General features: G+C 56.1%; 1 protein-coding gene across 2 annotated transcripts; it reads left to right on the plus strand.

Moving 5' to 3' along the window:
* The first annotated feature begins 11,162 nt into the window (after window positions 1-11,162).
* On the plus strand, window positions 11,163-24,136 carry TRIM8 (tripartite motif containing 8). 2 transcript variants are annotated; one of them, XM_021699651.1, is made up of 6 exons: window positions 11,165-12,032; window positions 21,064-21,159; window positions 21,512-21,745; window positions 22,742-22,773; window positions 22,909-23,024; window positions 23,377-24,136. In XM_021699651.1, the coding sequence occupies exons 1-6, from the start codon at window positions 11,463-11,465 to the stop codon at window positions 23,982-23,984; spliced, it is 1,656 nt and encodes a 551-aa protein (XP_021555326.1). In that variant the 5' UTR covers window positions 11,165-11,462; the 3' UTR covers window positions 23,985-24,136. The 2 variants fall into 2 exon arrangements, with proteins under 2 accessions (XP_044772527.1, XP_021555326.1); XM_044916592.1 differs by lacking the exon at window positions 21,064-21,159 and having other exon boundaries at window positions 11,163-12,032.
* Window positions 24,137-25,024: the final 888 nt, after the last annotated feature.

Here is a 25,024-nt window from a genome sequence, read left to right on the forward strand (position 1 = left end):
GCGGGCAAATGCAAACATCCCCCTCCTGCTGCTGCCGCAGCGTGGTTTGAGATGTGACTCTGGACCTTTGATGGTGTGCCCTTAGGTGGAGACCGGCCTCACTGTCATCTCTCCCCTGCCCGCTCCAGCAGGAGGGAGTGGAGTGGCCGTGGTGCGCACGGCCCAGCTCTGCTGTGGGAAGCCTTTGCTAGGCCACGGAACAATTCCTCCGATGGTGTTTGGTTTTCTTCCTCCTTATTTTATTTTGTCGAAACCGGATGGTATTTTATTGGTCTTCAAAGATGTCCAGAAGCCGTGTATATAATGTTTTTTAAACAGAACTTTATTCCCAGATGAACTTTCTCATTCTCTCAGACGAGGGCCTGGGGCTGTCTCCCCCTGAGCCACCACCAGAGAAGGTGCCGGGGTTCAGTTCGCCTGCCAGCCCAGGACCCCGGAGGAGCCAGCTTCACAGAGAGGCTGATTTCTTCCCAGCGGGGCCTGGTGGAGCTTGGGGCAGGGGGAGAGCTGAGCTCTGGCCCCATGCAGCCTTCGGCCCGTTTAGCCAGCTGGGGCCAGGAGAAGGTGCCGCTGGTTCTAAAGCGGACTAGGCCCCTGGCAAAGTTCCAGGACCACCAGGGTCTCAGAGACTTGGTAGCCCCAGCCTCATCTTCTAGGCCTTGTCCACCTGACCAGGCCTGCCTGAGAGAAGGTGAGGCCCAGCACCTTGTAGACCATCCCCACCTGCCACTCAGGGCCTAGGTCTCCAGCTCTTTGACCACTCCTGTCCCATTTCCTCCTCCCCTGGGCCTCCCAGCCTCCAGGCTGCAGGACTCTGGCATATTAAAAATGGAAAAATCAACCTCTCACCATGTCTTTCACTTTGATTTTGCAAATACCGCACTCTGCTGCCCTCATCCTCCCTGAGTCCATTCGTTTCTTGTCTTTCATTTTCATTCCCCGTTCTCCATGTCATTCCCCATGCCTTTTTTCCTGCATCCTGGTCTCCCCCAGTCCCTTGCCCCACTACTGCAGATCTCATGGTCTTCCTCCCAGGAATAGACCTATCTCTGGCCCGTGGATTTGGGTTCCTCTTGGGTTGTCTCCCACCTCTGACCTGGAATCACCAAGCCCCTTCGTGCCCTCTCACCCCTGACTCTAGGGACTGCTATTTCAGGCCTTTCCAAAGCAAAGTCCTTTGGTCTGTCACGGGCCTCGTAGGGCCATGCATTGCCCCGTCTGCACCCGCCACACACACGGCCACTACAACAGGGCCCCAGGTGGCCCATGCAGGACGCCTCTGATGAGACTCAGCCAAAGAGCTGCCTCCAGGGGTCATGAGGGCAGGGGCCAGGCTCTCCAGGGAGCAAGATTTGGACTTCCAAGGGGCCACGAGGCCCTGGCCGCTTCTCTGCACACACCCTCAGGGCTACCCAGTTAACTCCATCAAACTCAGAGCTTCAAGGTGGATCAGCCTGGGAGACTGGGAGAGAGAGGCTCCAGGCCTCCACCAACGAAGATGGAAGCTCCTCTGGACCTGATGTTGGGCGCAGCTGTGCCTTCTGCTCCAAGGACTTTTCCAAAAGGACATTTTCTGGCCGCTGCCCACCACAGCACCTCTGCCTTTGAAGCTCTTGTCATCTAATGTTTCATGGCCGGAGAGGCGTCATTAGCTTGTCTCCTTTCCGTGCCACCCTGGCCCACCGCTCCACAAATTCTTTCTTTCTGGGGACCTGCCTCTGCCTATCTGCTTTGGCTGATGGGGAGGAAGGTATTTTCTGAGCTAAGCTTTGTTATCAGTACGGGAGGCAGGCGGGAAGCCGGTGAGCTCTGAGACAGTGAGCCCATGAAGCCTGTGGCCCCTTCCTGCCCCATGATGCCAGCCACCTCCAAGGCATCCACCATCTCTGACCAGGCCTTCCAGAGGTTTCTCTGGGAGGGGGCTCTCCACTGAGCTTCTGGCTGGTGAGAGGGGACCCTCACTGAGGACCAAGTGAGGCCGACCCTGTAGCGTGCCCGGCATAGCACTTGGCGTACAGTGGGTACTCACTAAATGTACCGCTTCCTTCCCTCCCTGCAGCACTTCGGGAGCCCTGACATAATAAGTCCGGGAGGTAAGAAGCCTCCCTCCTAAATCTGCCTCTTCCTCGTGGCTTCCTTGTGCCTTGCCCAGTCCCACCCACCCCCCTCCAGGTCCCTGTGGCTCAAGCTTCTGAGAGGACGGGGCTCCCCTGTACGTACACACGGCAGACTCTTGGACTCCTCAGGTCACGTGTGGGCTGCAGGTGGGCTGCAGCCCAGCTGTCATTCTGCGGGGGTAGAGTGGCTCATGCAAGGTCTCAGGTCTGGCCAGGGACCTGGTCCCTCTTCCTGCCCTTCTCTTCCTCTTCCAAAGGCAAGGCTTCAGGGCAGGGACTAGGAAGCCTTGGGGAGAGTCTAAAGGGCTAGAGCATTTTTAAAAATGCACACAGGGTCTTGGGGCTGGGTTTTGAGATTGAGTTGAGAGCAGGGAAAAAAAACCCCAAAGGTTGGTGCCCCTATGGGGCAGACCAGTAGAGAACTCCCTTGACTGTATTTTTTTATCCAGTTGTCTTTCCTCTCTGGCTTCCAGGTCCTCCGCGCCAGGTAAGGTGCCTGGGTCCCTGTTAAAAGTCAGGAGCCCTGTAGAGAGAGCCCTCCTTTTGTACAAGTACCTGAATGCTGCAATGAGCAGACTTTTGTAAAATTTTATATTAGTTTCTAATGTCGACTGCGACTCGGTTCCTGGGGGCTGCAGCCAGCCTGGGACTTTTGTAAGAATTTTTGGGTGACTCACTTAGATGTCGTTTCCTTCTTGCTCCCTCTTCCTCTGTGTAATCTAAGTACATTAAACATTTTGCAGAAGTGCCTGGATCTTGTGCTCCTTTTTGGATGCCTGGAGTAGGGGAGCAGCAAGCCTGGCAGAGGGGTGGGTTGGACTCAGCCACTTAGAAGAAACCGGGATGGGGGAAGGGCCCCCGAAGACTGTTGTCGGGAGTGGAGGGGGTGTCAAGGAGCAGGATCACGCAGCTGGTGACTCTAGAGTCATGCAGAAATGACTTTGCAGGCTCCCTTTCACTGGTCTTGAATTCCTCTAGGGTCATGGGGGGTGTAGGAGCAAGAAACAGGTCTGGGGAAATGGGTGGGTCAAGACCCTCTTTCTTCCTCTTCCGCTCTCCTGTCACCAAAAAGCCCTTTCCCCTTGGGAAGGTGGACCTTCCTTCCCTCCAGTTTTAGGGTTCTTGTGTCCCAGCTTGGGTCAGGAGATGGTCACTGCCCTCAGCATCTAAATTCAACCTCCTGGGATGGACAGGCAGCCTCAAAACCATCACACCCACTGGGTGACACAGAAGGTGGCCCTCCCTTCCCATGAGCCCCTCTGGGCCTGGCCTTGGTGAGGAGGTGGTGGATTTTCCTTCCCTGGAAGGAAGTGGCCTGGCACAACAGAGCCCAGTCCCCGTGGAGAGAAGGCAGCCGCCTGGGACCTTAGAGGCAGGCAGGAGAGGGTCTGCACCCCGACGGGGTTCCCAGAGCCTGCAGGGCTGCTCTAAACCTTCCCGCCTTCTTTCCCTTCCTGCCAGGCCTGGTTGTCTGTCTCGGAGAACAGCAGGGCCTTTTCTCATGCCAGGTGTTCTGCTGGGGCTAGTGGCAGAAGTCCTGGGGGGATCAGCTCATGTAAAGGGACTCTGTCCTCTTGGAGAACCAGCCGTATCTGGGGGAGCTTTCCCCAGGCAGAGGTCAGTACTCCTTCCCCTGTGACCTCCTACTGAACCCCTGGAGCAGTGGGCCAGGTCGTGTCTGGGGTCCTCAGTCACTCTGGCAGTCAGAGCAAGGGAGCTGGGAGGGCCTGGACAGACGGACCATCCCAGGGTGGCCCAGGCCACACCCCTTCCCCTTTTCTTTTCTCCTTGGAGATTGGGAAGCAGGGTGGAGGGGAGGGCTGATTATCTAATCCTCCTCATCTGACCAGCCTACAAGCACCCAGGGTCAGAGTGAAGTTCCTGCCCCAGAGAGTACAGAACAGCAAGATCCTGTGTTTAGCTCGTTCCAGGAGACAGGATGAGGCTGAGATTATTTCTGGAAAGAGGCTCCTGGGCCTATAGCAGAGACCCCACCCTAGATTTAGGGAGGGGAGAAATCTGCCATGTGATATGTAATGTCACCTCCAAAAGGCCTGTACATTCCTCCAGGCATCTGCTCTGCCCCATGTGGGGTGGGAGGATGTCAGGGGCCCTGGGTGAGGGGGACCCACAGGCTCCAGAGCCAGGGGGCTAGGGAGCCTAAGAGATTTACTAAACTGGCCTAACCAGAAGGAGAATGCAGCTGGAAGTGAGTCAACCCAGGCTGCCAGGCACTGAGGCAGCTGAGGAGGTGGGGAGGCCAGGGTGGCGGAGAGGGAGTGCTGTGCTGGGCCGGAGAAGGGGGAGATTAGTCCCAAGACTGCGGTGGTGGTGGGGGGGGGTGCCAGGGCAGGATGTGGTCTGGGAGGGGCAACCATCTCCAGGCCCCTTCTGTGGGGGCACCATGGGACTGACCCAGTCCCCTCCTCTCCTCCTTAACTGCCAGGAAGTCTTTGGGAGAAAGCTACGGACAGGATGGGGGAAGGGGAAAGCTGCCTGCTGGTGGGTGTCCACAGTCTATGTTCATTCCTTCCTTCTTTCAACAAACGTATGCCCGGCCCTCTGCTGTATGCTGGGAGACTGGGAGACTGGGAGACAGGACACAGGCCTGGCCTTAGGAGTGTGTGGTGCAGTGGGGAAAACCGACAAGGAAACATCTGCAAGGAAGAGCCACAAAGGAGAAGGGCACTCAGCTGCTTTCTGTCCTACCCTAACTCCACCACTTGTCAGTGTGACTTTAGACAGGTTTTTTTCATCTGCAGATGGATACTCACTTCTCAGAGTTTTTGCAAGGATTATATGAGATAATACACCTGAGGTGCCTGGCACATAGTAATTGCTCAATTAGTGTTAAGCCTTTATTAAAGGGCTATGCTAGGGTACAGACATAGAAAAGGTACCCAACCCAGTCTGGGAAGATTTAAAAAGGCTTCCTGAAAGAAGTGGCATCTAAGTCAAAACTGAAGGATACTTAAGGATGAAGGGCAAAAGAAGAGGGGCTTTATTTTCAGAAACCCTCCAGACAAACAGGACAACAAGGACAAAAGCCCCAAAACTCTTCTTGGGATTTGGAGAGCTCAAATTGCTTAAGGTTTTAAAGTATCAAGCTTGGGCGCCTGGCTGGCTCAGATGGTTAAGCGTCTGCCTTCGGCTCAGGTCATGATCCCAGGGTCCTGGGATCGAGTCCCACATCGGGCTCCCGGCTCAGTGGGGAGCCTGCTTCTCCCTCTGACCCTCTCCCCTCTCATGCTGTTTCTCTCTCGCTCGCTCTCTAAAAAATAAATAAAATCTTTAAAAAAAAACAATTAAAAAAGCATCAAGCTTTCTGAAAGAGAGCAAGATTGGAGGCAAGGACCAGGTAGGACTGGATTAAGGTGGAAGCAATAGGGATGGAGAGAATGGAACTCATTCATTGAGTCAACAAATATTTATTGAGCACCTACTATGTGATAGGTCCCGTTCTAGGCACCAGAGATATATTATTAAAAAAAATTCCTCCTTTCACAGATCTTATATTTTAATGATGGGAGATAGTATTTGTTTAGAGTAGAATACTTAGTACATGGATATATGTGCTATGGTGAAAAAAAATAGAGGAGGAGAGATAGGCTGGTGTGGGGCTGTGTTTTTAAATACAGAGGTCAGGGAAGGCCTCCCTGCATAAGTGACATTTAAGCAAAGGATCTCAATGACAGGAAGAAGTGTGCAATAGGGACACCTGGAGAAAGAATGGTCCAGGCAAAGTGAAGAGCAACTGCAAAGACCCTGGGGTTAGGGGAGACACACCAGGTGTATTTGAGGAACAAAAGAGGATGCCAGTGTGGCTGGAGCAGAATGAGAGAAGGGGAATAACAGGAGATTACTTATACAGAGGTCAGCTTGTGGAGAACCTTGCAGGCAATTATAAAACTTGGGACTTTTATTCTGGTTGACATGGGAAGCCATTGGGAGATTTTGAGCAGAAGAGTGACACAATCTGACATATATTTTTTTTAAATAATTTTAAATATATTATTTTAGAAAGAGAGTGAGCAAGGGGAGGGACAGAGGGAGAGAATCTCAGGCAGATGCCCTGCTGAGCAGGGAGCCCCACGCGGCGCTTGATCCCATGACCCTGAGATCATGACCTGAGCTGAAATCAAGAGTCAGACACTTAGGAGTGCCTGGGTGGCTCAGTTGGTTAAGCGACTGCCTTCAGCTCAGGTCGTGATCCTGGAGTCCCAGGATTGAGCTCCGCATCAGGCTCCCTGCTCAGCGGGGAGTCTGCTTCTCCCTCTGACCCTCCCCCGTCTCATGCTCTATCTCATTCTCTCTCTCAAATAAATAAATAAAATCTTAAAAAAAAAAAAGTCAGATACCCAACTGAACCCCCCAGGCGCCCCACAATTTGATGTATTTTTTTTTTTAAGATTTTATTTATTTATTTGACAGAGAGAGACACAGAGAGAGAGGGAACACAAGCAGGGGGAGTGGGAGAGGGAGAAGCAGGCTCCCGGCAGAGCAGGGAGCCCGATGCGGGGCTCGATCCCAGGACCCTGAGATCATGACCCGAGCCGAAGGCAGACACTCAACCAATTGAGCCACCCAGGTGCCCCAATAAATAAATCTTTAATTAAAAAAAGAGAGAGAGAAGCATCTATAACACCTGATTGGATAGATAAGGGAGATGAAAGACAGGGAGATATTAACATTGCTTCCCTGATCCTTGGCTTGGTAACTAAGCGGCTGACAGTTCCACTGACTGAGATGGGGGACACAGTGGATGAAAACAGGCTGGAATGTGAAGAGGATGATGAGTTTAGTTATCAGTACATTGAATTCAAGGTGTCTGTGAGACATCCGGGTGGACAGCATGGTTGGCTACACTGATCTGCAGCCAGGAGGGTGAACTTCTGGACTGGAGATACTGAGTGGGGAGCCATCAGTATACAGACAGTAATAAGGCTTTAAGAGTGAGAGGCTCCAGGGAGCAGGTGTAGATTAGTAAGAGAATAGAATGGAGGGCAGGGCTCTGAGGACTGTCAACATTTATGAGATGGAAATTGGAGAAGTCTGTGGTTAGAAAGATAAGAAGAGAACCAGAAGAGTATGATATCTTACAAGTTAAGGGGATCGGTGTAGAAAGGTGAGGAATGTAAGGAATCCTTTAGGTTATCCCGGAGGGCATTGGTGAGGAAGCCAGAGAAGGACCCTCCAACAGCTCCAAGCTAGACCTTGTTTCTCTGTACTATCTTTAGAGCATGCAATTAAGGGTTAGGGCTTGGAAGCCATTTTCTCCTTGTTTGTTCATTCAGACATGCAAGCATTCATTTATTCATTCATTCAACATTAAGATCTCCCATGTGGGGGGATGCAAAGTGCTGAAGACACAGGGGCTCTGTCCTTGAAGGGCCCACATTAGCCCCCCAATCAGGAATAAGGAGATGGAGGTCCTAGAGCAGAGAGGCACTTTGGTTTTATGGAAGGATCAGGGACCCATTGGTTACTCTGAATTGGATTTGCATCTCAGTTCTACCATTTAGAATGTAATTGCTGATGACTCCAAAATCTATAATCTCAGTACAAACCTCCCTCAAGTCTGTGTATATGATTATCTGTGCAACATTTCCACTGGGATATCTGAACCAACTCAAATTTAACTTAGAACTCCTGAAAAATCTCCCCACCCAATCTAATTCTCTTCAATTCTCTCCTTCTTGGTAAATGGCACCATCATGCAGACTCTTGCTGAGGCCCAAATCCTAAGAATCATTTAAAAACATTTTGGAGGGATAAAAAATTATATATACCTGGTAACATTTTGAAAGTTCATAAGGATATACTATATACAGTGATAAGCACATCTTGATCCCATTCCTATCCCATTCCTATTAACATGTTAATTCCTCTACCCCATATCTAACCCATATCTAGTCCTGTTGGCACTACTTCCAGAATATATCTCAAATCTGACGGCTTCTCATAACCAGCTTCAAGTCTAAACTTACCATGACCTACAAGGCCCTATATGTTCTGGCCCCTACTTGTCTTCTCCCTCACACGGCCTCCTTTCTGCCCTGCAGCATGCCGAATGTATTGCTTTCCCATTGGTTTCTCCTTCTGACTGAAGCACCCTTTCCCAGGGTTGCTAATGGCCTGACTCCTCCTGAATATTCAGGTCGTGGCTCAGATGCTACTTTTCTGAGGACCCTGTGTAAGCCCCTTACTCTCTATCACAGAAATTATCCTGCATATTTAATAATAATAATATTTATACATAATGTATATTATAATATAATAATAATAATAATTATTATTAGGTATATGTTCTCCAGGGAATTCCCAGGGCCTAGAAAAATCCCTGGCACTTCCAGGCTCTTGTTAAGTATTTGTCAACTGACCCATCGACCTCCAATAGACTACTTCACTTCTTTAAGCCTTCGTTCCCTTATTAATAGAAGAGGGAGTACAATGCCTATTTTGCTTGGTAGTGTTTTTTTTTTTTTTTTTTTTGCTTGGTAGTTTTAAGCGTCAGATATGTGGGGGAAAGTATTAAGGACATCGGGAAATTGCCCCACAGTGAACCTTTGCAGTTCCCTGCTCACTTCCATTAGACAGAAGGAGCAGACTGATAAACCCTCCCTTTCCCCCCAGGTAAAAAGAGCTACGGGTGAAAAAGCCCAGGAAGAGGTGGTCCCACGACGCAGCGGCATCATCGCCCTTTTAAGAAGCGCGGAACTCTCCTCCCACCCTAGTGTTTATTGTACCGAAGTAAGTGCAAGTCACGTGAGGCTTTCGGGTCTGCCCCGCCTTGAAGAGGCGGAGCCTCAGCTTGGGGACCAATAGCGGGAGCAGCCTCCGGAACAGCCCCAACTCCAGACAGGCGAAAAGGGGAGGAGCCGGGAGCCTCAGCCGCTGTAACAGCACTTCCGGACAATACGCCCCGCCCTTATCCTACCCCTCCCCTCCCTGTCGGTCTTGGTCTCCAGTGCCGGGTGGGCCGAACCAGCGGGTGCTGATTAAAGGCGCCGCCGTTGCGCTGCCGCTTTCTCCTCCCGTCCCCCTCCCGGTCTCCCCGCCCCCTTCCCGTGTAGCGGGACCGGCCTTGATGTAGGGACACCACCCTCCGCCTGTCTCCGCTCTAGCTCAAGAGTCCGACTCACCGCAACCCCCTGCCCGCCTGCATCCCCACCGTGTCAGCCGCACTCTGCTCGGAGGCCATTGTATCCCCTCGCCTCCGGCTGCAGACTCGGAGGCCAGGCGGTGGCGGGAAGATCGGGGACCCCTGTGCGCCCCTCCAGCCGGTCCCGTGAGCCGGGGCCCCGGCCCCTCCCCCTCCCGCCCTCCTTCCAACGGCGAGGTAGCGGCGAGGGTGCCCTTCCCTCCCTGCTGAGGTGGAGGGGGCCGACTGACCGGCAGCAGGGACTCACCCCTGCCCCAGCCCCAGCGGCGCCCCCCCCCCGCGCCCCCTTCCCGGGGGGAGAACCGGAGCCCTAGCGAGCAGAGGCAGGAAAAGAACTGCCCGGCGCGCAGATCATTTTTATTATCGAGATTATTATTAAAAGGGGGCGGGGAGCCCAGAATGCGGGGGAGGGGGCTAGAGACGCAGCTATTTTTATTAAACAGATTATTCCTGAAATAATAATAATACGCGCAAGATGGCTGAAGGTGGCCCTGATGAGAGTGTTAGTTTTTTTTTTTCTTCTTCTTTTTTTTGATCTGAGGATAAAGCTCTGAGGCGACTGCCGCTGCGGAGACCCTGCCCGAAGTGCCCTCCCCTCAGTTGTGAAGCTTCGGGCGGACAAACGGACCCACAGACAGAGCGACTGGCGTGGGCCCGCCCCGGACGCGTCGCCTGGGCAGCAGCCGGGGGCCGCCGGCGCTCGCCTTTCTGCCGACTTCTTCCAATTCTAATCTTTTTTTATTTTTTGGAAAGGACCGGGGTGGGTGGAGCAGAGGTGGAGAGAAATCGGGACTTGGCATTTTCTCCTCTCTCTCTCCTAATTTGAGGGAGGCCGCCAGCCCTCCCCTTAAAAAAAAAAATCCCACCGAGAGAGAGCGAGAGAGCGAGAGAGAAAGCCCGCTGCAGGACCCTCGAGCGAGCGCGCCTGGACCCCTGGCCACCGCGGCCGCCGCCAGGAGCCCAAGATGGCTGGGCTCTGAGGGAGGCAGCCTGGCCCGGCTGGCTCGGCCCGGCCCCGCCGCCGCAGGCTGGCTCCGACCGCAGCCCCGAGCCTTCCAGGCCGGAGCAGAGGCCGAGAAGAAAAGAAAGTGGGGGGGAGGGAGGCCGGGGTGGCGAAGGGGGAGGGCCGGGGCGGGGGGGGAGGGGAGGGCCGGGAGCCGAGCCTCCTGTTCATTAGCAGTTGAGAAAAATTCCTTTCTAGTTTGATCAATCCTTGTTTTCCTCGGCAGAGCCGAGGCGCCCGCCCAGCGCGGAGACCGGGAGCGGGGTCTCTCTGCGGCGGGGGCGCCGGGCCTCGGGGAAGCGCAGAAGTCGCGAAGAGGGGGTCAGGCCGGAGCACCGCCGGGGCTTCTCCCTCCCTTTCTGGTTGGCTTTTTTTTTTTTTTTTTCCACTTCTCTCCCTCCCCCTTCCGTTTCTATTTGTGAAGGGAGGAGGAAGGCAGAGGCGGGCTGGTGTCTCTGGCCGGGGACTGGAATTTCATCTGAATGACTGCCCCTGCGCGCACGCAGCGCCCCGGAGTCGGCCCGCCTGCGCCCCGCAGCCCGCACCCGCACCCGGCCGGGCAGCCGGGGGGCGCCTGCGCCGCGGCCCGGGGACCGCCAGCTCGCCTCGCCCGCCCGCTCCCGGTCTAGCCGCCCTCGGCGCGGCCGCTCTCGCTTCCCCGGCTTCTCGGACCCCGGACGAGGCGAGTGAGGTGCTGCGCGGGCGAGCCGGGAGGGAGCCCCATCGCCGCCGCCGCCGCCGCCGGAGGAAGTGTGCGGCTCCCGGGCTCTGGCCGCTGCGGGGCGCGCCCCAATGTCAGCCGCGAAGCCGGGCGCAGGCCGCGGGCCGCCGCTGGCCTAGCCGCGCGGACGGGGGCGGGGTGGGGGGGGCGGCCTCATATGGAATTTGGACCCCGGCGCTCCCCTCCAGGGCTGGAGTCCCGGCCGCGGCCCTGGCGCAGTCCGCCGCCTCCCGCTAGGCGCTCGGGAGGAGGAGGAGACGCAGCCGGCTGCGCGCGCGGCGGGAGGACCGAGGCTCCCTCCTCTGGGGGGCAGGCGCGCGGAAGGCGTTGGTGACTGAGCGACTGTCGGGGCTGCCTGGGGCCGGAGCTCGGGGCTCGGCGGGCCTGTAGCTGCACGGGACGGACCCCCAGAGTTGGGCAGTTGGGGAGGCCTGCCCGGGCCCCCTGCCCGCGGCCGCCATGGCGGAGAATTGGAAGAACTGCTTTGAGGAGGAGCTCATCTGCCCCATCTGCCTGCATGTCTTCGTGGAGCCCGTGCAGTTGCCGTGCAAACACAACTTCTGCCGGGGCTGCATCGGCGAGGCGTGGGCCAAGGACAGCGGCCTGGTGCGCTGCCCGGAGTGCAACCAGGCCTACAACCAGAAGCCGGGCCTGGAGAAGAACCTGAAGCTCACCAACATCGTGGAGAAGTTCAACGCCCTGCACGTGGAGAAGCCGCCGGCGGCGCTGCACTGCGTGTTCTGCCGTCGCGGCCCCCCGCTGCCCGCGCAGAAGGTCTGCCTGCGCTGCGAGGCGCCCTGCTGCCAGTCCCACGTGCAGACGCACCTGCAGCAGCCCTCCACCGCCCGCGGGCACCTCCTGGTGGAGGCGGACGACGTGCGGGCCTGGAGCTGCCCCCAGCACAACGCCTACCGCCTCTACCACTGTGAGGCCGAGCAGGTGGCCGTGTGCCAGTACTGCTGCTACTACAGCGGCGCGCATCAGGGACACTCGGTGTGCGACGTGGAGATCCGGAGGAATGAGATCCGGGCAAGTACCCTGCACACACACACGCACGCGCGCCCTGCCGCCGGGGGGCCACCCCTCCAGACAGGCCAACTCTGCTGACAGCAGGCCAGAGGCCCCCTTCCACACTCTTCTACCCTGAAACTTTAGGGGCGAGGTCCTGGGAAGAAGGGTCCCCCGCTACGTGACACATTCCTGCACCTGTGCTCATAGGCTCCATCTCTTGAGTCATTTACAGAATTGAGGTGAGGGGTAGAGTTCGGCTGTTGCTTTTCTGTTCTGCTCCGCAGCTCCCTTCCCCGGCCTTGTTTCTGTAGGCCCTATGGGAAGTCACCAAGGCAGTGACCCAGGTCCTGCTTCTCCAGCTGCTGTTTATGTAATGAGTGTCCTGGTGCCGCTGCTGCGGCTGACATGATCCATGATGCTGGCATACCAATGAGGAAGTAAACAAAAGCAGCCATGTTCGTTTCGAGCCCTATTGGAAACACACTGGGGGGGGGGGGGCGGCGGAGGGGAGCTTCCGGAGGGAGAACAGAACTCGTATCTATCTGGACCAGGCCTGGACAGCCAGCCGCACCAGTGAGCAGTGTCTCGGCCATTCTGATTATTCCCAGTAGCCCACTCTCCGTGTGTGAGAATCACCGCCCTCTGCGTGCCTCTCTGTATGTTGCCTGCGTCCCCATGAACAAACCTTAAAGTATGTGTCTTCATCACCCTGAGCCCTTTTCTCCCAGCCCAGCCCTCTATCACAGCCCTCCCACATTTGGGGAGGGGAAGTGGAAGACGGAAAAAGAATCCTGTGGGTTTAAGGTTGAGCTGCCTTGCAATCTGGTTTCAGGCAGCTGGCTCCCCTGGGCTGCTGGCGGGGTGATTACAGAACCGCATCCCCTCCCATTGTATACACCCGGCGGCAGCAGCCAATGTCAAGACCGCCTTCCCCCTCAGGCCCCTGGGCCTGGCTGTGGAGCTGGACTGAGGCAATACTTCCGTCCCCTTCAGTGGAGGGGGGCTCCTCATAGGTCCCTCCCTGGTCCCCTGGCTTTCAGGGTTGAGTCATACCAGAAGGAAGGGGTTGGCCTGAGACTGAGCCATCTCGAAGCCCCAGCTTGGAGCCTGGGTGTGATATCATGGGGGTGAGATTGGGCTTTGGTTGGACTGGGAGTGTTTAATGGGTGGGGGCCCCTGGAGGCTAGTCGAGGTCAGTGGGGAGCTTGGGTATGAGGAAGCTCTGAGCAGGGGACGGTTGTGGACGGGGCCTGTTTCCTGTGGGGGGGGACCAGTCAGAATGAGTCACTGTTTAGCAATTAAAAAAACATACACATACAACTAACAAAAGGCAGGAGGGCCGCCACAGGCCGAGGGCAGGGATAACAAATAAAATTTGCTGTATAATTAGTTTCCAATCGGATGGGCTAGCTCTGGGTTTTTGAACCAGGACAGGACCTCTGGTTTCTTAAAGGAAGTGGAGGGGATGGAGAGAGGGTCCATTCTCTCCCCTCCCCTGGAGTTGAGAAACAGAGGCCCAGGGGAAGCAGATGAGCCCCTGGTGTCCACCCCCAACTCAGGGCAGGCAGAGCCCAGACTTTTCTCAGTACTGGGAAGCTCCTGCTATTAAGAAAGATGGAAAGGCCGGGGAAGGAGGGGAAAGCGCAGGGGCAGGAGGAAGGAGCGCCGTCCAGTTCTCTGTCCTGGGAATGACAGCGGAAAGTGACAGGAAGGGAAAGACTGAGATGTGGCTGAAAGGACCCGGGGAGGGGGCAGCAGCCAGGGTGATGAGTGAATGTGTGCCTGCACCCACGCTTCTGCTCTTAACTGTGTCTGAGTGCTAGGGGTGCTCTTCATTTGGGTGGGGAGAAAACACAATTGTGCCTGGTTCGGTAGTAGGAGGGGATCTTTAGATATGTGTCTGTGTTTCCAAGTGCTCTGAGGCTGCTTTGCCCTTAAATGCACCTGTCTCTCGTCTGTACAGTTGGGGACTGGGGGGTGGGGAGGTGGTTTGCCCATGCATGCAGAGTATATTCTGGGGTTTCCATCAGCAGGTCCCTGATCCTGGCTCATGGAAGGAACTGGATGGGAAGGAAGCGCTGAACTTTGTCAGCAGCTGCGTGCATGCATGTGTGTGCCTGTGTGTGTGTGTGTGTGTGTGTGTGTGTTCATGTGTTCATTTTTGCTCCTGGTGTGGGCAGGCTTACAAATAGTGGGGTTGCTTCAGGGCCAGATGTGCAATTCTGTGCGCTCAGCATCTGTGCCCAGCAGCCTGAGTCTTATCCCCCTCCCAGCGCCCCCTCCCCAGCCCTCCGGATTCTCTCTGGTGACCCAGGGCACTGGAGTTGGAAACCCTTCAATAGGCCAGCGCCACTCACTGTGAGTTGGACTTACTGAATGTGGAGGAAGAGGGGCCTCGCCCTCAGGGGAGGGGAAGAGCTGTGGGGAATCTGAATGGAAGAACCCATTGCGCTGCCTGTCCTCCAGCCAGGGGGAGGGGCCTTTCCCTGGGCCTCTTTTTCCCTTGCCTGAGGGCCTTTGCTGATGCCATGGATGTCACGGAGAGCAACAGAATTCTCCTGGATGTAGGAGCAGATACATGGAGAACTGCCCTTAAAATACAGCCCCTCTTCTTGTGCTTCCTCTTCTCTCCTGCCAGGGTGGGGGTGGGGGGCTGCTGAAATGCCCTATTGGCTACAAATAGGAAACTGATCAACCTCTCCCTAGTGGCCCTAGTCCCATACTCAAAAGCATGGGCCAGTCGTCTGGACTAGGGGCCCAGCAAGAAAGCAAGCCGGGCTTCTCTCCAGCCTGGAGGATAGCAGGGAACCCAGAGTCAGGCCAGCCAACTCTGTTGCCCCACTCTGTCCTTGGGAAGCCAGTGTGTAGGCCCCATTGCCCTGAAGCCTTATCCACTGGGTAGGCCCCAAAGACTACTCTTCAGGACAGGCCTAGACCCCAGATACATTCTTTGGGGCCATAAGAGGCTAACTTCCCCAAATTGGGATATCCAGGTAGGTTTGAGCCTGGCAGCTGTAGGTGGTGAAACCCTCTTCTAGCCCCCTGGTTTAGGGGTTCATCTGAGCAACAGGGAACTGGGGTAAGCTGGGAGCATCCCTACCTCATAACCGTCTTTAACATAGAAAGAAAACCCAAGATAAGGCCTAGTTATATGTATGAGGAGCTATTCAGGGTGTGTGTGTGTGTGTGTGTGTGTGTTCAGGTCATAGTTGTGCACCTGTATCATTCCTAGGACCCCAGATCAAGGCTGGAAATGTTGCCAGAACCCTTTTCCTCACATTCTTGTAGGTTTAGTGTTGAGAGATGTTCTCTGGAAAGGGGGGTGGGGATCCCACTGATCAGGCCAAGGTTATGCTGCTCACATTGCCCCTGGTTGGAGGGCTTGCACTGGGACCCCGGAGGGGATCTGATGTCTCGGGGCCCAACGTATCTCTGGGTGGGCTGTGGAAGTGAGGGCTGCCCTGGCCCAGGTGACTCCGCCACCCCTCCTCCCCTGACCATACTCCTGACCTCTCAGGTGGGGTGGTAGCTGGGGTGTGTGTGAGGTGCCCCTTCCTTATCCTGAGTCTGCAGGGAAGGTGGGCCCTGGGCCCCAGGCAGAGGGGAGTCTCAGGCAGAGGCCCAGCCCCCACCTCCAGCCCAGGATCCCGCTGACACAGCCAGGCGCCTGTCATGCACGCCCTATCGATTACTCGGCCTCCTGCAGCTCTGGGTGGCTGTGCGTCCGTGTCTGTCTGCAGGTGCATGTGCGCGCTTGAGTGGAACCAGCGTGTCTGGTTGTGTCTCTCAGCATGTGACTCATTTTCTCTATCTCCCACGTGGATCTCTGCGAAGGCACCGTGTGAGTGACTGCCTTGATTGTGTAGCTGTCTCGGGTGTTGCTGCGGGGTCAGGAAGGCGTGCAAGTGTGCGTCTCTGAGAGAGGCAGGTGACCGCGTGGCCTGCTTGCCGCAGCCCTGTGATTGGAACTTGGGTGGGTGTGCGTGACCGTCAGCACCATGTTGCTAGCATGTGGCTGCCTGCTCGGGCTCTGAGTCTTGTGTGACTTTCCCAACTGGTGGGGGTGTCGCGGAGGGGCTGAAACGACGGAATTCCCCTTGGGGTGAGCTCGCCACCCATGGCAGGTGTTGGAGGCAGAGGGCCAGGCAGATCCTGCGGGGCTGTGTTGGAGGCAGTGTGGGTGGGCACAGGCAGAAGGTGGGCCCAGCTTGGGCCCCTGCCCTGGACGGAGCAGGCAGGCCTGGCTGTCCTCATCCCTGGCTCTGGGAAAGCCTTCCTTCCCGGCTGGCCTGGCATTCAAGCCTAGACAAAGGGGGGCTTTCTCTCTCGCCTCTTTGTTCTGCCGCCCCAGAGCACTGCTCTCTGCATGGCAAAAGCTAATTCCACTCTGCAGCTGGGAACCCTTCTCTGGGGTCTGCCGGGGCTTGTCTCCGAGCTGCCGCTGCTCTCCTCACCCTGGCTCCTGCCCTACAGCCTCTTCTCTCTGCGCCTCTGGTTGCCTCTGGCCCGGGGGCCCACAGGGTAGCCTGAGGCAGGGGCTGAGGCCTGGAAAGGGGTGTCTGGAAGAAACTGCTCTGAGACCAGGGGAGAGTGCTGTGGCCCAGGGAGAGAGGAGGCCAGCGTACTCCTGGGACGAGGGCTTCGGGGAGAGAGTCGGGGGGCAGGTGTGGAAGCTGGGAGGAGGTCAGGATGGGGTAGCTCTGAGCAGGGGCTGCGGCCTGAGCTGGAGCTGGAATGAGGGCCCTCCAAGAACCAAGGCCAGGGCAGGGGCCTGACCAGAGAGGTGTGTAGCAGCCCAGCTCCCTCTTCTTGCCCCCCTACCTCTCCCCGCCGCCACCACAACCCCAGGGCTGCCAGGTCCAGCCCTGGCCCTGTTTGAAAACCTCAGGCCTGCCTCTGGCCCAACCCCTGGGGCCCTGTTCCCTCCTGACCTTGCTTCTCTTCAAGGTTGACTTGAGGGTTTTATTATTATTATTTATTAACTTTTATGCAGCCTAGAGGCCCCATGGCCTCAGCCGTCTGCCCAGTCCAGTCTGGCGTCAAAATGCCAACTGGGCCTGGCCAGTTAGACTCCAGAGGGATGTGAGGCTTTCCTGGGGCAGGAACGTAAGGGGCTATAAGTGCCCCCTTTCTGAGTCGGGAGGGGCATCAGAGGGAGCAGCTCAAGGCAGAGTCTGGATGTTCTGGGGCCTGCTCCTCATCCCCGCCAGGTGTGATGGGATGGGAATGGAGTGCCCCCCAGCCTTTTTGATGCTTTTGCCCTCACAGGCCCAGGAGCAGACCACAAAAGGCCTAAGTCCTAAGGGCCAGGGCCAGGGCCAGGGCCAGGAGTGAGCAGGTCCCATCAGGGCCAGGGGCTGCTGAGTGGAGCCGGGCCTCAGATTGTTTGTTGTCCTTCCTGCCGGAGGCCTGCTTCCTCCAGCACTGCTGGTCTAGCCCACGGTTCCCCGCTCTGCTCTGCTCCTGCGCCTGCACCCTTGAGGTGCGCCACACTCCAGGTGACTCACTTCAGGCTGGGAGCGTTTGTAAAGTGCCCCCACCCCCACCCCCACCCCTGCACTGAGAGCCCATACTCTGAAACAAGCTGGAAAATCTGGTCCTGTCTCAGCTGTTTTTCCCAGGTGGGCAGTGGGGCCTTGGCTCTCGGCAATTCCCTGGACGTTGGGACGGAACGAGGCTGCTGGTAGCGGGGCGGGGGGGTGTCAGTCTTGCTTCCTCTCTCCCATCTCCCAGCTTCTCGGTATCCCGATTCAGTCATTTGGTGGCATTGAGGTGAGGGCTAAGGAAGAGACAGCAAGTAAATATTCCTGTCCCTTCCCCCAATTTCCCAGTGCCTGAGGTAACAGTGATGTCCCCCCACCCCCCTGCCTCCCTCAGCTTTTGTCTGTGGCAGGATTAAGATCATCTGGCCTCAAGGGAGGGCAGTTCCTGCAAGGGTGAGCTGACCAGCAGGGGCCCCTGGGCCCCCCTCTCAGCCCTCCATGACGACTGGCAACCCTTGGCTGGTTTCCTTCCCATTTCTGCCCCTTCCCCTACCTACCCCTGCAGCAGAGACAGGAGCTCAATGTCCTCTGAGCTGGGGGAGTGGAAGTGAAACCCAGCCACCTGCTAGAGAGTGCAGCCATTGCCTTTGCCGGGCCTGGACTGGACTCCCAACCCAGAGGGCTCTGGGCATGCAAGGTCCCAGAGTATAAGTACTGCCAGGAAAGGCTCTGAGAAAAGCCTAGAAGAAGAGGCACAGGGCTGAGCTCCACCCCCTAGGACTGGATGGAAGGTAACTCCTTTGGCTGTTCCCTGAGGAGTCAGCCATGAATTCCTTGAAGGGGTTCCAGGTGGGCGGGAGAGGGGCTTCCCACTGCTCTGGAGGGTGGGAGTGCAACAGCCCCCATTCCAGGCCCCGGGAAACTTGGTCTGGGTACCTGCCTGGGGCTGCCTCTTTCCTGCCCCTCATCTGGAACTCAGCCCCAGGTGCATCGCTAATCGGACACTGATGGGTTTGGTCATAAGAAGTAGCTAGGCAGGGAGACCATGGTTTGCAGATGTTTGGGGAGGGGGCTGGGCTTGCAGGTATCCTGAGCACTGGAAAGACAAGAGTGGCCTGGACTCTGAGACACATCTGGAGGGGTGTGCCCCGTTCTCTAAGTAGCCAGAAGGCAACAATTTGAGGGCCAGTTGTTACAGGCCCTAATGTTCCTGAAGGGGAGTCCTGGTGACCTTGCCTTTATGGCAGGCCTCTCCTAATTGTCTGGGGCCCTCAGGGGGCCCAGCCTTCACCGTGTAGGGGGCAGGATGCAAGTATATGTATAGCTGTGTGCAACAGTGTGCGTGAGGGAGGCCTGGGCCCAGGGGCAGTGTGGGCTTGGGTGTGTTCTGGGCAGTGCCGCAGGGTGCTGGGGGCAGCTTCATAGACACGAAGGATGCGGGACTGCCCAGCCGTTGTTTCCCTGCAGGCTCTGACTCTCAGGCTGACAGCAGACCCCTGTGCATGTTGGACTGGTGTGGGGACCTGCTGGAAGGACAAAGCGCTGGGGGCAGGGCAAGGTCTCCTGGGGCTGGTTCTTAGAGGTCCTGTCCTAGGTCAGGGGTCAAGTTGTTGGAGCAGGGGCGGGGGCCGTGTACCCCTGGCTTCTCCAGCTTAGAACCTGAGAGCCTTAACGCACCACCTCCTCCTGTCCCCAGGGTCCTGATTTTTGTTTCCAGGGCAGCCACCAGCTCACAACGAGGTCGCCAAACTCTCTTACTGGCCTTGGTTTCCCCCGAACATAAAATGGGCTGGAGGAGTGAGGAAGGGATGGGTGCCGCTTGTCTCTAGGAAACCAGTTGGGTCTGGGTGAAGAGTGGGGGGTCATAGGTCAAACTTGAGGGTCACTCTGAGGCCCACACAGAGGAAGGAAAAGAACCACTCCTTGTGGACACTTACTGTGAGCCAGGTTCTGTGCCACTTGCTTTGCAAACCTTATATTGTAGGCAAAACCCTCGCTTTATTCAGTCAACTGGTTCTGTGTCTGTACGGTGCTGGGGCCTCTGTGTGGCCTGGCTGGGGAGGGAGGGGGGAAAAGACAGCAGCAAAACCCTATTTTCAGTAGGCTTGGAGCTTTGCAGGGAGACCAGACTGCACTTTGTGAGGCGGACTACAGAATAGTGTCCTATAGGTCTTTCTGTGATGAGGGTCATGTTTGGTACCTGTGGTGTCCGGTACGTTAGCCCCTGGCTCCATGTCGCTATTGAGCACCCGAAACTGAGGCTGGCACACCTGAAGAACTGATGTTTGACTGAATTTATTGTCATTCGCTTCAACTTAAATAGCCACCTGTGACTCGCGGCTGCCGTACTGCACGGCACAGCGACGGGGAGGTACAGTGTGACAGGCCCCCGCCCGACAAGGACGGGGAGGGCCCTGCGCAAATGTCGAGCGTGGACTGTGGAAAGTTGCCTAGGTCGTGGGGCCTTAAGTTGTGCCTTGAGGGATGGCCAGAGGGAGGACGGGAGCACTGTGGGCATCGTGTCAGCAGGGTGCAGGGAGTTTGGATGTGCACGGAGCACTGGGGACAGGATAGCAGCCCACCTGGCTGGGCGAGTCAAGTTGTCAGAAAGCCTTCGTGGCTGGAGTATTGGAAGGAGGGAGTCATTGAGGGCTCTTGAGCGGGAAGAGACCATGTTTGAAGAGGCATGTCTGGTGAGGGAGGATGACAGGATGGGTGGAACAGCCAGGATGGGCAGGGCTGGGAGAGGAGGGCTTGTGGAGACAGGAGATTAGGGGCTGAGAAGAGCAGCTTGGTTCAGCACCTCCCACCAAACTGGCCTTGGTTCTTAGGAGAGCCAGAGTCTCCCACCTGGGTCCACCTGAGAGTCTGAGACACCTAGCAAGGACTTTAGAGGCCTAGCTCTCAGCGTCGAGAACAAAGGAAGGGGTAGCTGCCCTTGATGCCCCCAAGTGCAGGTAAGGCAAGTATAGGGTGAGATCTATGGACTAGGCAGAGGCCCTGTATGACCTTGGAAGGTTGTTTGTCCCTCTGCATCTTAGGGTACTCATCTCTAAGATGGAGCTCCCCAGAGAGAGGTGGCATGCCTTGTATGAGAACAGACCCTGCCGCCTGATCACCTAGGGTTGTATCCCGGCTCCGACATTTACTAGCTGTGTGACTTTGGACGAATTGCTTAATCTCTCTAGGTTCCTCTTCTCTGAAATGAGGATAATAATAGTACTTAACTCATAGCATTACTGGGGTGATTAGATAAGTCTATGCAGGAAAAGCACTTAGAACAGGGGCCGGCCTGACCCTGCCCTCAGAAAGCTCATGGTTTAGATATGTGTGGGCAGCTATTCCAGGCTTTCTGTTCCTGGGAACAGGCTGGCCAGACAGCTGTCACCAGGCCCCTGGGATTGCGTGGGGGCCAGAAGGGTTTAGATGGCAGAAATTTAGGCCATCTGAGTCAAAGAATCTATAGGATGGGTCTGTTCTTAGAGGGAAGGGTGGTGCTCACCCATCCTTGGTAGGGGATAGAGCTGCAGCCCCCTCTGATGCCCCTTCCCCACCTGTCCCCGCAGAAGATGCTGATGAAGCAACAGGACCGTCTGGAGGAGCGAGAGCAGGATATTGAGGACCAGCTGTACAAACTTGAGTCGGACAAGCGCCTGGTGGAGGTAGCTAAGCCCAAGCCCATGGTATGGGGCGGGGAGGCTTGGGTGCAGGGCCTCGGGCTGGTTCCTTATTTGGGCTAGGACCTATTCTGGGGTCGACTCTGTGCCAGAATCCCTTGGTCAGTTATTTAGTGAACTGACTAAATATGAGCCCCCACTGGTGCCAGGGGTAGCTGGCCCAGAGCCCCGCGCTACCAGCAGGGAATGAGCAGGTCGGACCTTGCCCTCAGGAGCCGTGGGCAGCCTGGGGGGTGGGCGTCCCAGACTCTACCTTCCAGGCTATGAGAGTGGCGGGAGCGGCAGCCAGAGGTCCCAGGGGCTCACCTCCCGCCCGCTCTCACCCCCGGGCCTGCAGGAGAAGGTGAGCCAGCTGAAGGAGGAGGTGCGGCTGCAGTATGAAAAGCTGCACCAGCTGCTGGATGAGGACCTGCGGCAGACGGTGGAGGTCCTGGACAAGGCCCAGGCCAAGTTCTGCAGCGAGAACGCAGCGCAGGCGCTGCACCTCGGGGAGCGCATGCAGGAGGCCAAGAAGCTGCTGGGCTCCCTGCAGCTCCTCTTCGACAAGACGGAAGATGTCAGCTTCATGAAGGTGGGCTGGGACCGGGACCGGCCGGTGGGACCGGGGGTCATTCCTAAACTGGGGCCTGCCCTCCTTGGCTCCCCAGTGAATTGCCCCCAGCAGTATGCTCGCAGGGTTTTGGAGCCAGCCTGCATGGCTTCAGAACCCTCCCACCCCGCGCTTTCTAGCTTTGTGAGCTTGGGAGCGAGTCATAGATGTGCCCTATGCCGGAGTTCCCTCACTAATAAAATGGGGGGCATAATACAGATCTACCTACTATCCTTTATCCACAGTGCCAATTTTTTTTTTAAGATTTTATTTATTTATTTGACAGATAGAGAGCACAAGTAGGCAGAGCAGCAGGCAGAGGGAGAGGGAGAAGCAGGCCCCCCGCCGAGCAGGGAGCCGGATGTGGGGCTTGATTCCAGGACCCTGGGATCATGACCTGAGCTGAAGGCAGCCGCTTAACCGACTGAGCCACCCAGGCGCTCTGACGGTGCCAATTTTTAAAAGTCTCTGAAAACTGGTAGAAAAAATTCCGACAACTCATTTAACAGAAAAAATTGACCTGCACTCATGTTGGCAATTTATGGTCTTTATTTATCTTGCTTGATACAAGTATTCAAACATTTTGCTGCAGGAACATTGATGTATCGGATGATGGATATAATACATAATATATAGTACAGGCACCATATCCCCCTTCTAAAATCCAACAAATTCCAAATTCCAAAACACAGTTGGCCCCAAGGATTTCGGATAAAAGACTGAATGCCTCTAACATCTTCCTCCTAGGATAATTGTGTAGATAAAATGATGGATATGTAGAAAGCACTTTAGTGTTTGTCACATAGTAAGTGCTCAATAAATGTTAGCTATTCTTATCTTCTAGAAATGGAGACACTCCCTCCCCCCTTGCCACACTTTGGCTGGAATCAGATGGTCAGCCCTGCCTGGGGAGAAGGAGGATGGGGCAGCTCTCCCATGTTGCCTTTCCCACTGACTAACCCTTTTCTCTCCCCCTAGAACACCAAGTCTGTGAAAATCCTAATGGACAGGTGAGCAGCTGGCCATTGGCCCCCAGGGGAACACATCTGGGGGAGGGCAGGGAGGGCCAGGCCCACCGGGGGGGAGGTAGGGCAGGCTCACCCGTGATACCTCCTCACAGCAGATGCCCCGTCCACTGCCCCCAGGACCCAGACCTGCACGGGCAGCAGCCTTTCTCCCCCTAAGATCGGCCACCTGAACTCCAAGCTCTTCCTGAATGAGGTGGCCAAGAAGGAGAAGCAGCTGCGGAAGATGCTAGAAGGTGAGGGTGGTATCCTCAATGGAAAGGAGAGAGCCCTTTGGGCAGGGAGGAATGCCAGAGCCTTCTCTCTGAGAGGCAGCATGGCCTAGTCAGATAGTCTTTTCTTCTTATCCTGGCTTTGCCACTTCTAGCTATTGGACCTTGGGAAAAGCCATATTACCTCCCTAAACTTCAGTTTCTTCAGCTGTAAAATGGGAATAATAGTACTATCTACCTGCTAATGGAGTAGGCAGCGTTGAGCAAGACCGTGCATGATGTAATGAGCTTGGGCCTGTAGATAGAAAGCGGGGAGAGGAGGCCTGGGTTGCTTGGGTTGGGAGCTTTGGCGACTTTTGCCCCAAACTCTCCACAGGCCCCTTCAGCACAGCGGTGCCCTTCCTGCAGAGCGTCCCCCTGTACCCTTGTGGCGTGAGCAGCTCTGGGGCGGAGAAGCGCAAGCACTCAACGGCCTTCCCGGAGGCCAGTTTCCTAGAGACGTCGTCAGGCCCCGTGGGCAGCCAATATGGGGCAGCGGGCACAGCCAGCGGCGAGGGCCAGTCAGGGCAGCCCCTGGGGCCCTGCAGCTCCACGCAGCACTTGGTGGCCCTGCCGGGCGGCGCCCAACCAGTGCACTCAAGTCCTGTGTTCCCCCCGTCACAGTATCCCAATGGCTCCGCCACCCAGCAGCCCATGCTCCCCCAGTATGGCGGCCGCAAGATTCTCGTCTGTTCTGTGGACAACTGTTACTGTTCTTCCGTGGCCAACCACGGTGGCCACCAGCCCTACCCCCGCTCCGGCCACTTTCCCTGGACAGTGCCCTCGCAGGAGTACTCACACCCGCTCCCGCCCACACCCTCCGTCCCCCAGTCCCTTCCTGGCCTGGCGGTCAGAGACTGGCTCGACGCCTCCCAGCAGCCTGGCCACCAGGATTTCTACAGGGTGTATGGGCAGCCGTCCACCAAACACTACGTGACGAGCTAACGCCACGCAGGCAGTGGGGGCACTGGGGGATCTTCCCCCCCAGCCCCCCAGTGGCTCGGGAATTATGCATCCAGAGACCTGCCCTTCTACCTTCCTGTCTTCCCTCCCTTCCTCCTTCATCTCCCCCCAAGTCTTTTCCTTTTGGATTTTGTTTTGTTTTGGGCTTTGTTTTTGATTTTTTTTTTTTTTTTTTAATGAATCTCCTGGACGCAGACGTGACAGTGAGAGCTGGCCCGGGCTGCAGGTGGCCCTGAGTTGGGAAAACGTCTACTTCAAGGCATTGAGCTCTCTCTCTGTCTCTCCTTTTTTTTTTTTCCACTCCTTCCCCTTCCAACCCCCGTGGCTGGAAGGAGCCTCAGCTTCCCCTAAAGCCTTGGGGGATCCGGGGGATCTAGCCCTCCTCACCTAGCCCTGGGAGGAAGGACCAGTGGTGCCCACTGGCCCGCTTCTCCTCTTGTTTTTCTTTTGGGCAGTTTGATCACTGACTAAGCAATGACCTGTAGATTGTGGGGCTTTTTTTTTTTTTTTCTTTAAACCAAGAATGATTTCTCCTACTTCCTTCTTCTCAACATCCTCCCAGATGGAGTTCAAAGGCCACTTCTCAAGCAGCTTTTGGCACCTTCAGCCTCAGAGTGGAATCTTAAAGACAGGAACCCCATGTCCAGGAAAGGGGAAAAGGAACTTTGCCAATGATAGTGACCACAGCAAAAGCAAATAATAATAATATTAATAATAATAAAGAGAAATAAATAATAAAATAAAAAACCATAGCACAGCCCTTGTTGAGGTCAGTGGGGGAGGAGTGGCTGCCCCGAGTTGGGTCCTTGCCTGGATTTTGACACAGCAACTTCCTGTAGTGAGCACTTTGTATGAATCGTGGACTTCCTGTTCTCAAGGCGCAGGTATTTATTCTGTAATCTGTCTAGAGCACACACCGAAATCCAACCTTCTAATAAACATAATGGCGCAGTCCCACTCCCTGCCTCGCCTCTTACCCCTCACTCCCCCAGGCCTAGGGTCTTCAGGTGTTGGTACAAGAA

Source organism: Neomonachus schauinslandi, chromosome 6, assembly GCF_002201575.2.
Source record: "Neomonachus schauinslandi chromosome 6, ASM220157v2, whole genome shotgun sequence".
Classification (NCBI taxonomy): Eukaryota; Metazoa; Chordata; class Mammalia; order Carnivora; family Phocidae; genus Neomonachus; species Neomonachus schauinslandi.

Excerpts from the sequence above, each read along its gene's own strand:
- TRIM8 (XM_021699651.1), top strand. The coding sequence starts at position 11,463 with ATGGCGGAGAATTGGAAGAACTGCTTTGAGGAGGAGCTCATCTGCCCC. Across the intron at positions 12,033-21,063 it reads TCCGGAGGAATGAGATCCGG|AAGATGCTGATGAAGCAACA; the intron begins GCAAGTACCCTG and ends CTGTCCCCGCAG. Across the intron at positions 21,746-22,741 it reads AAGATGTCAGCTTCATGAAG|AACACCAAGTCTGTGAAAAT; the intron begins GTGGGCTGGGAC and ends CTCTCCCCCTAG.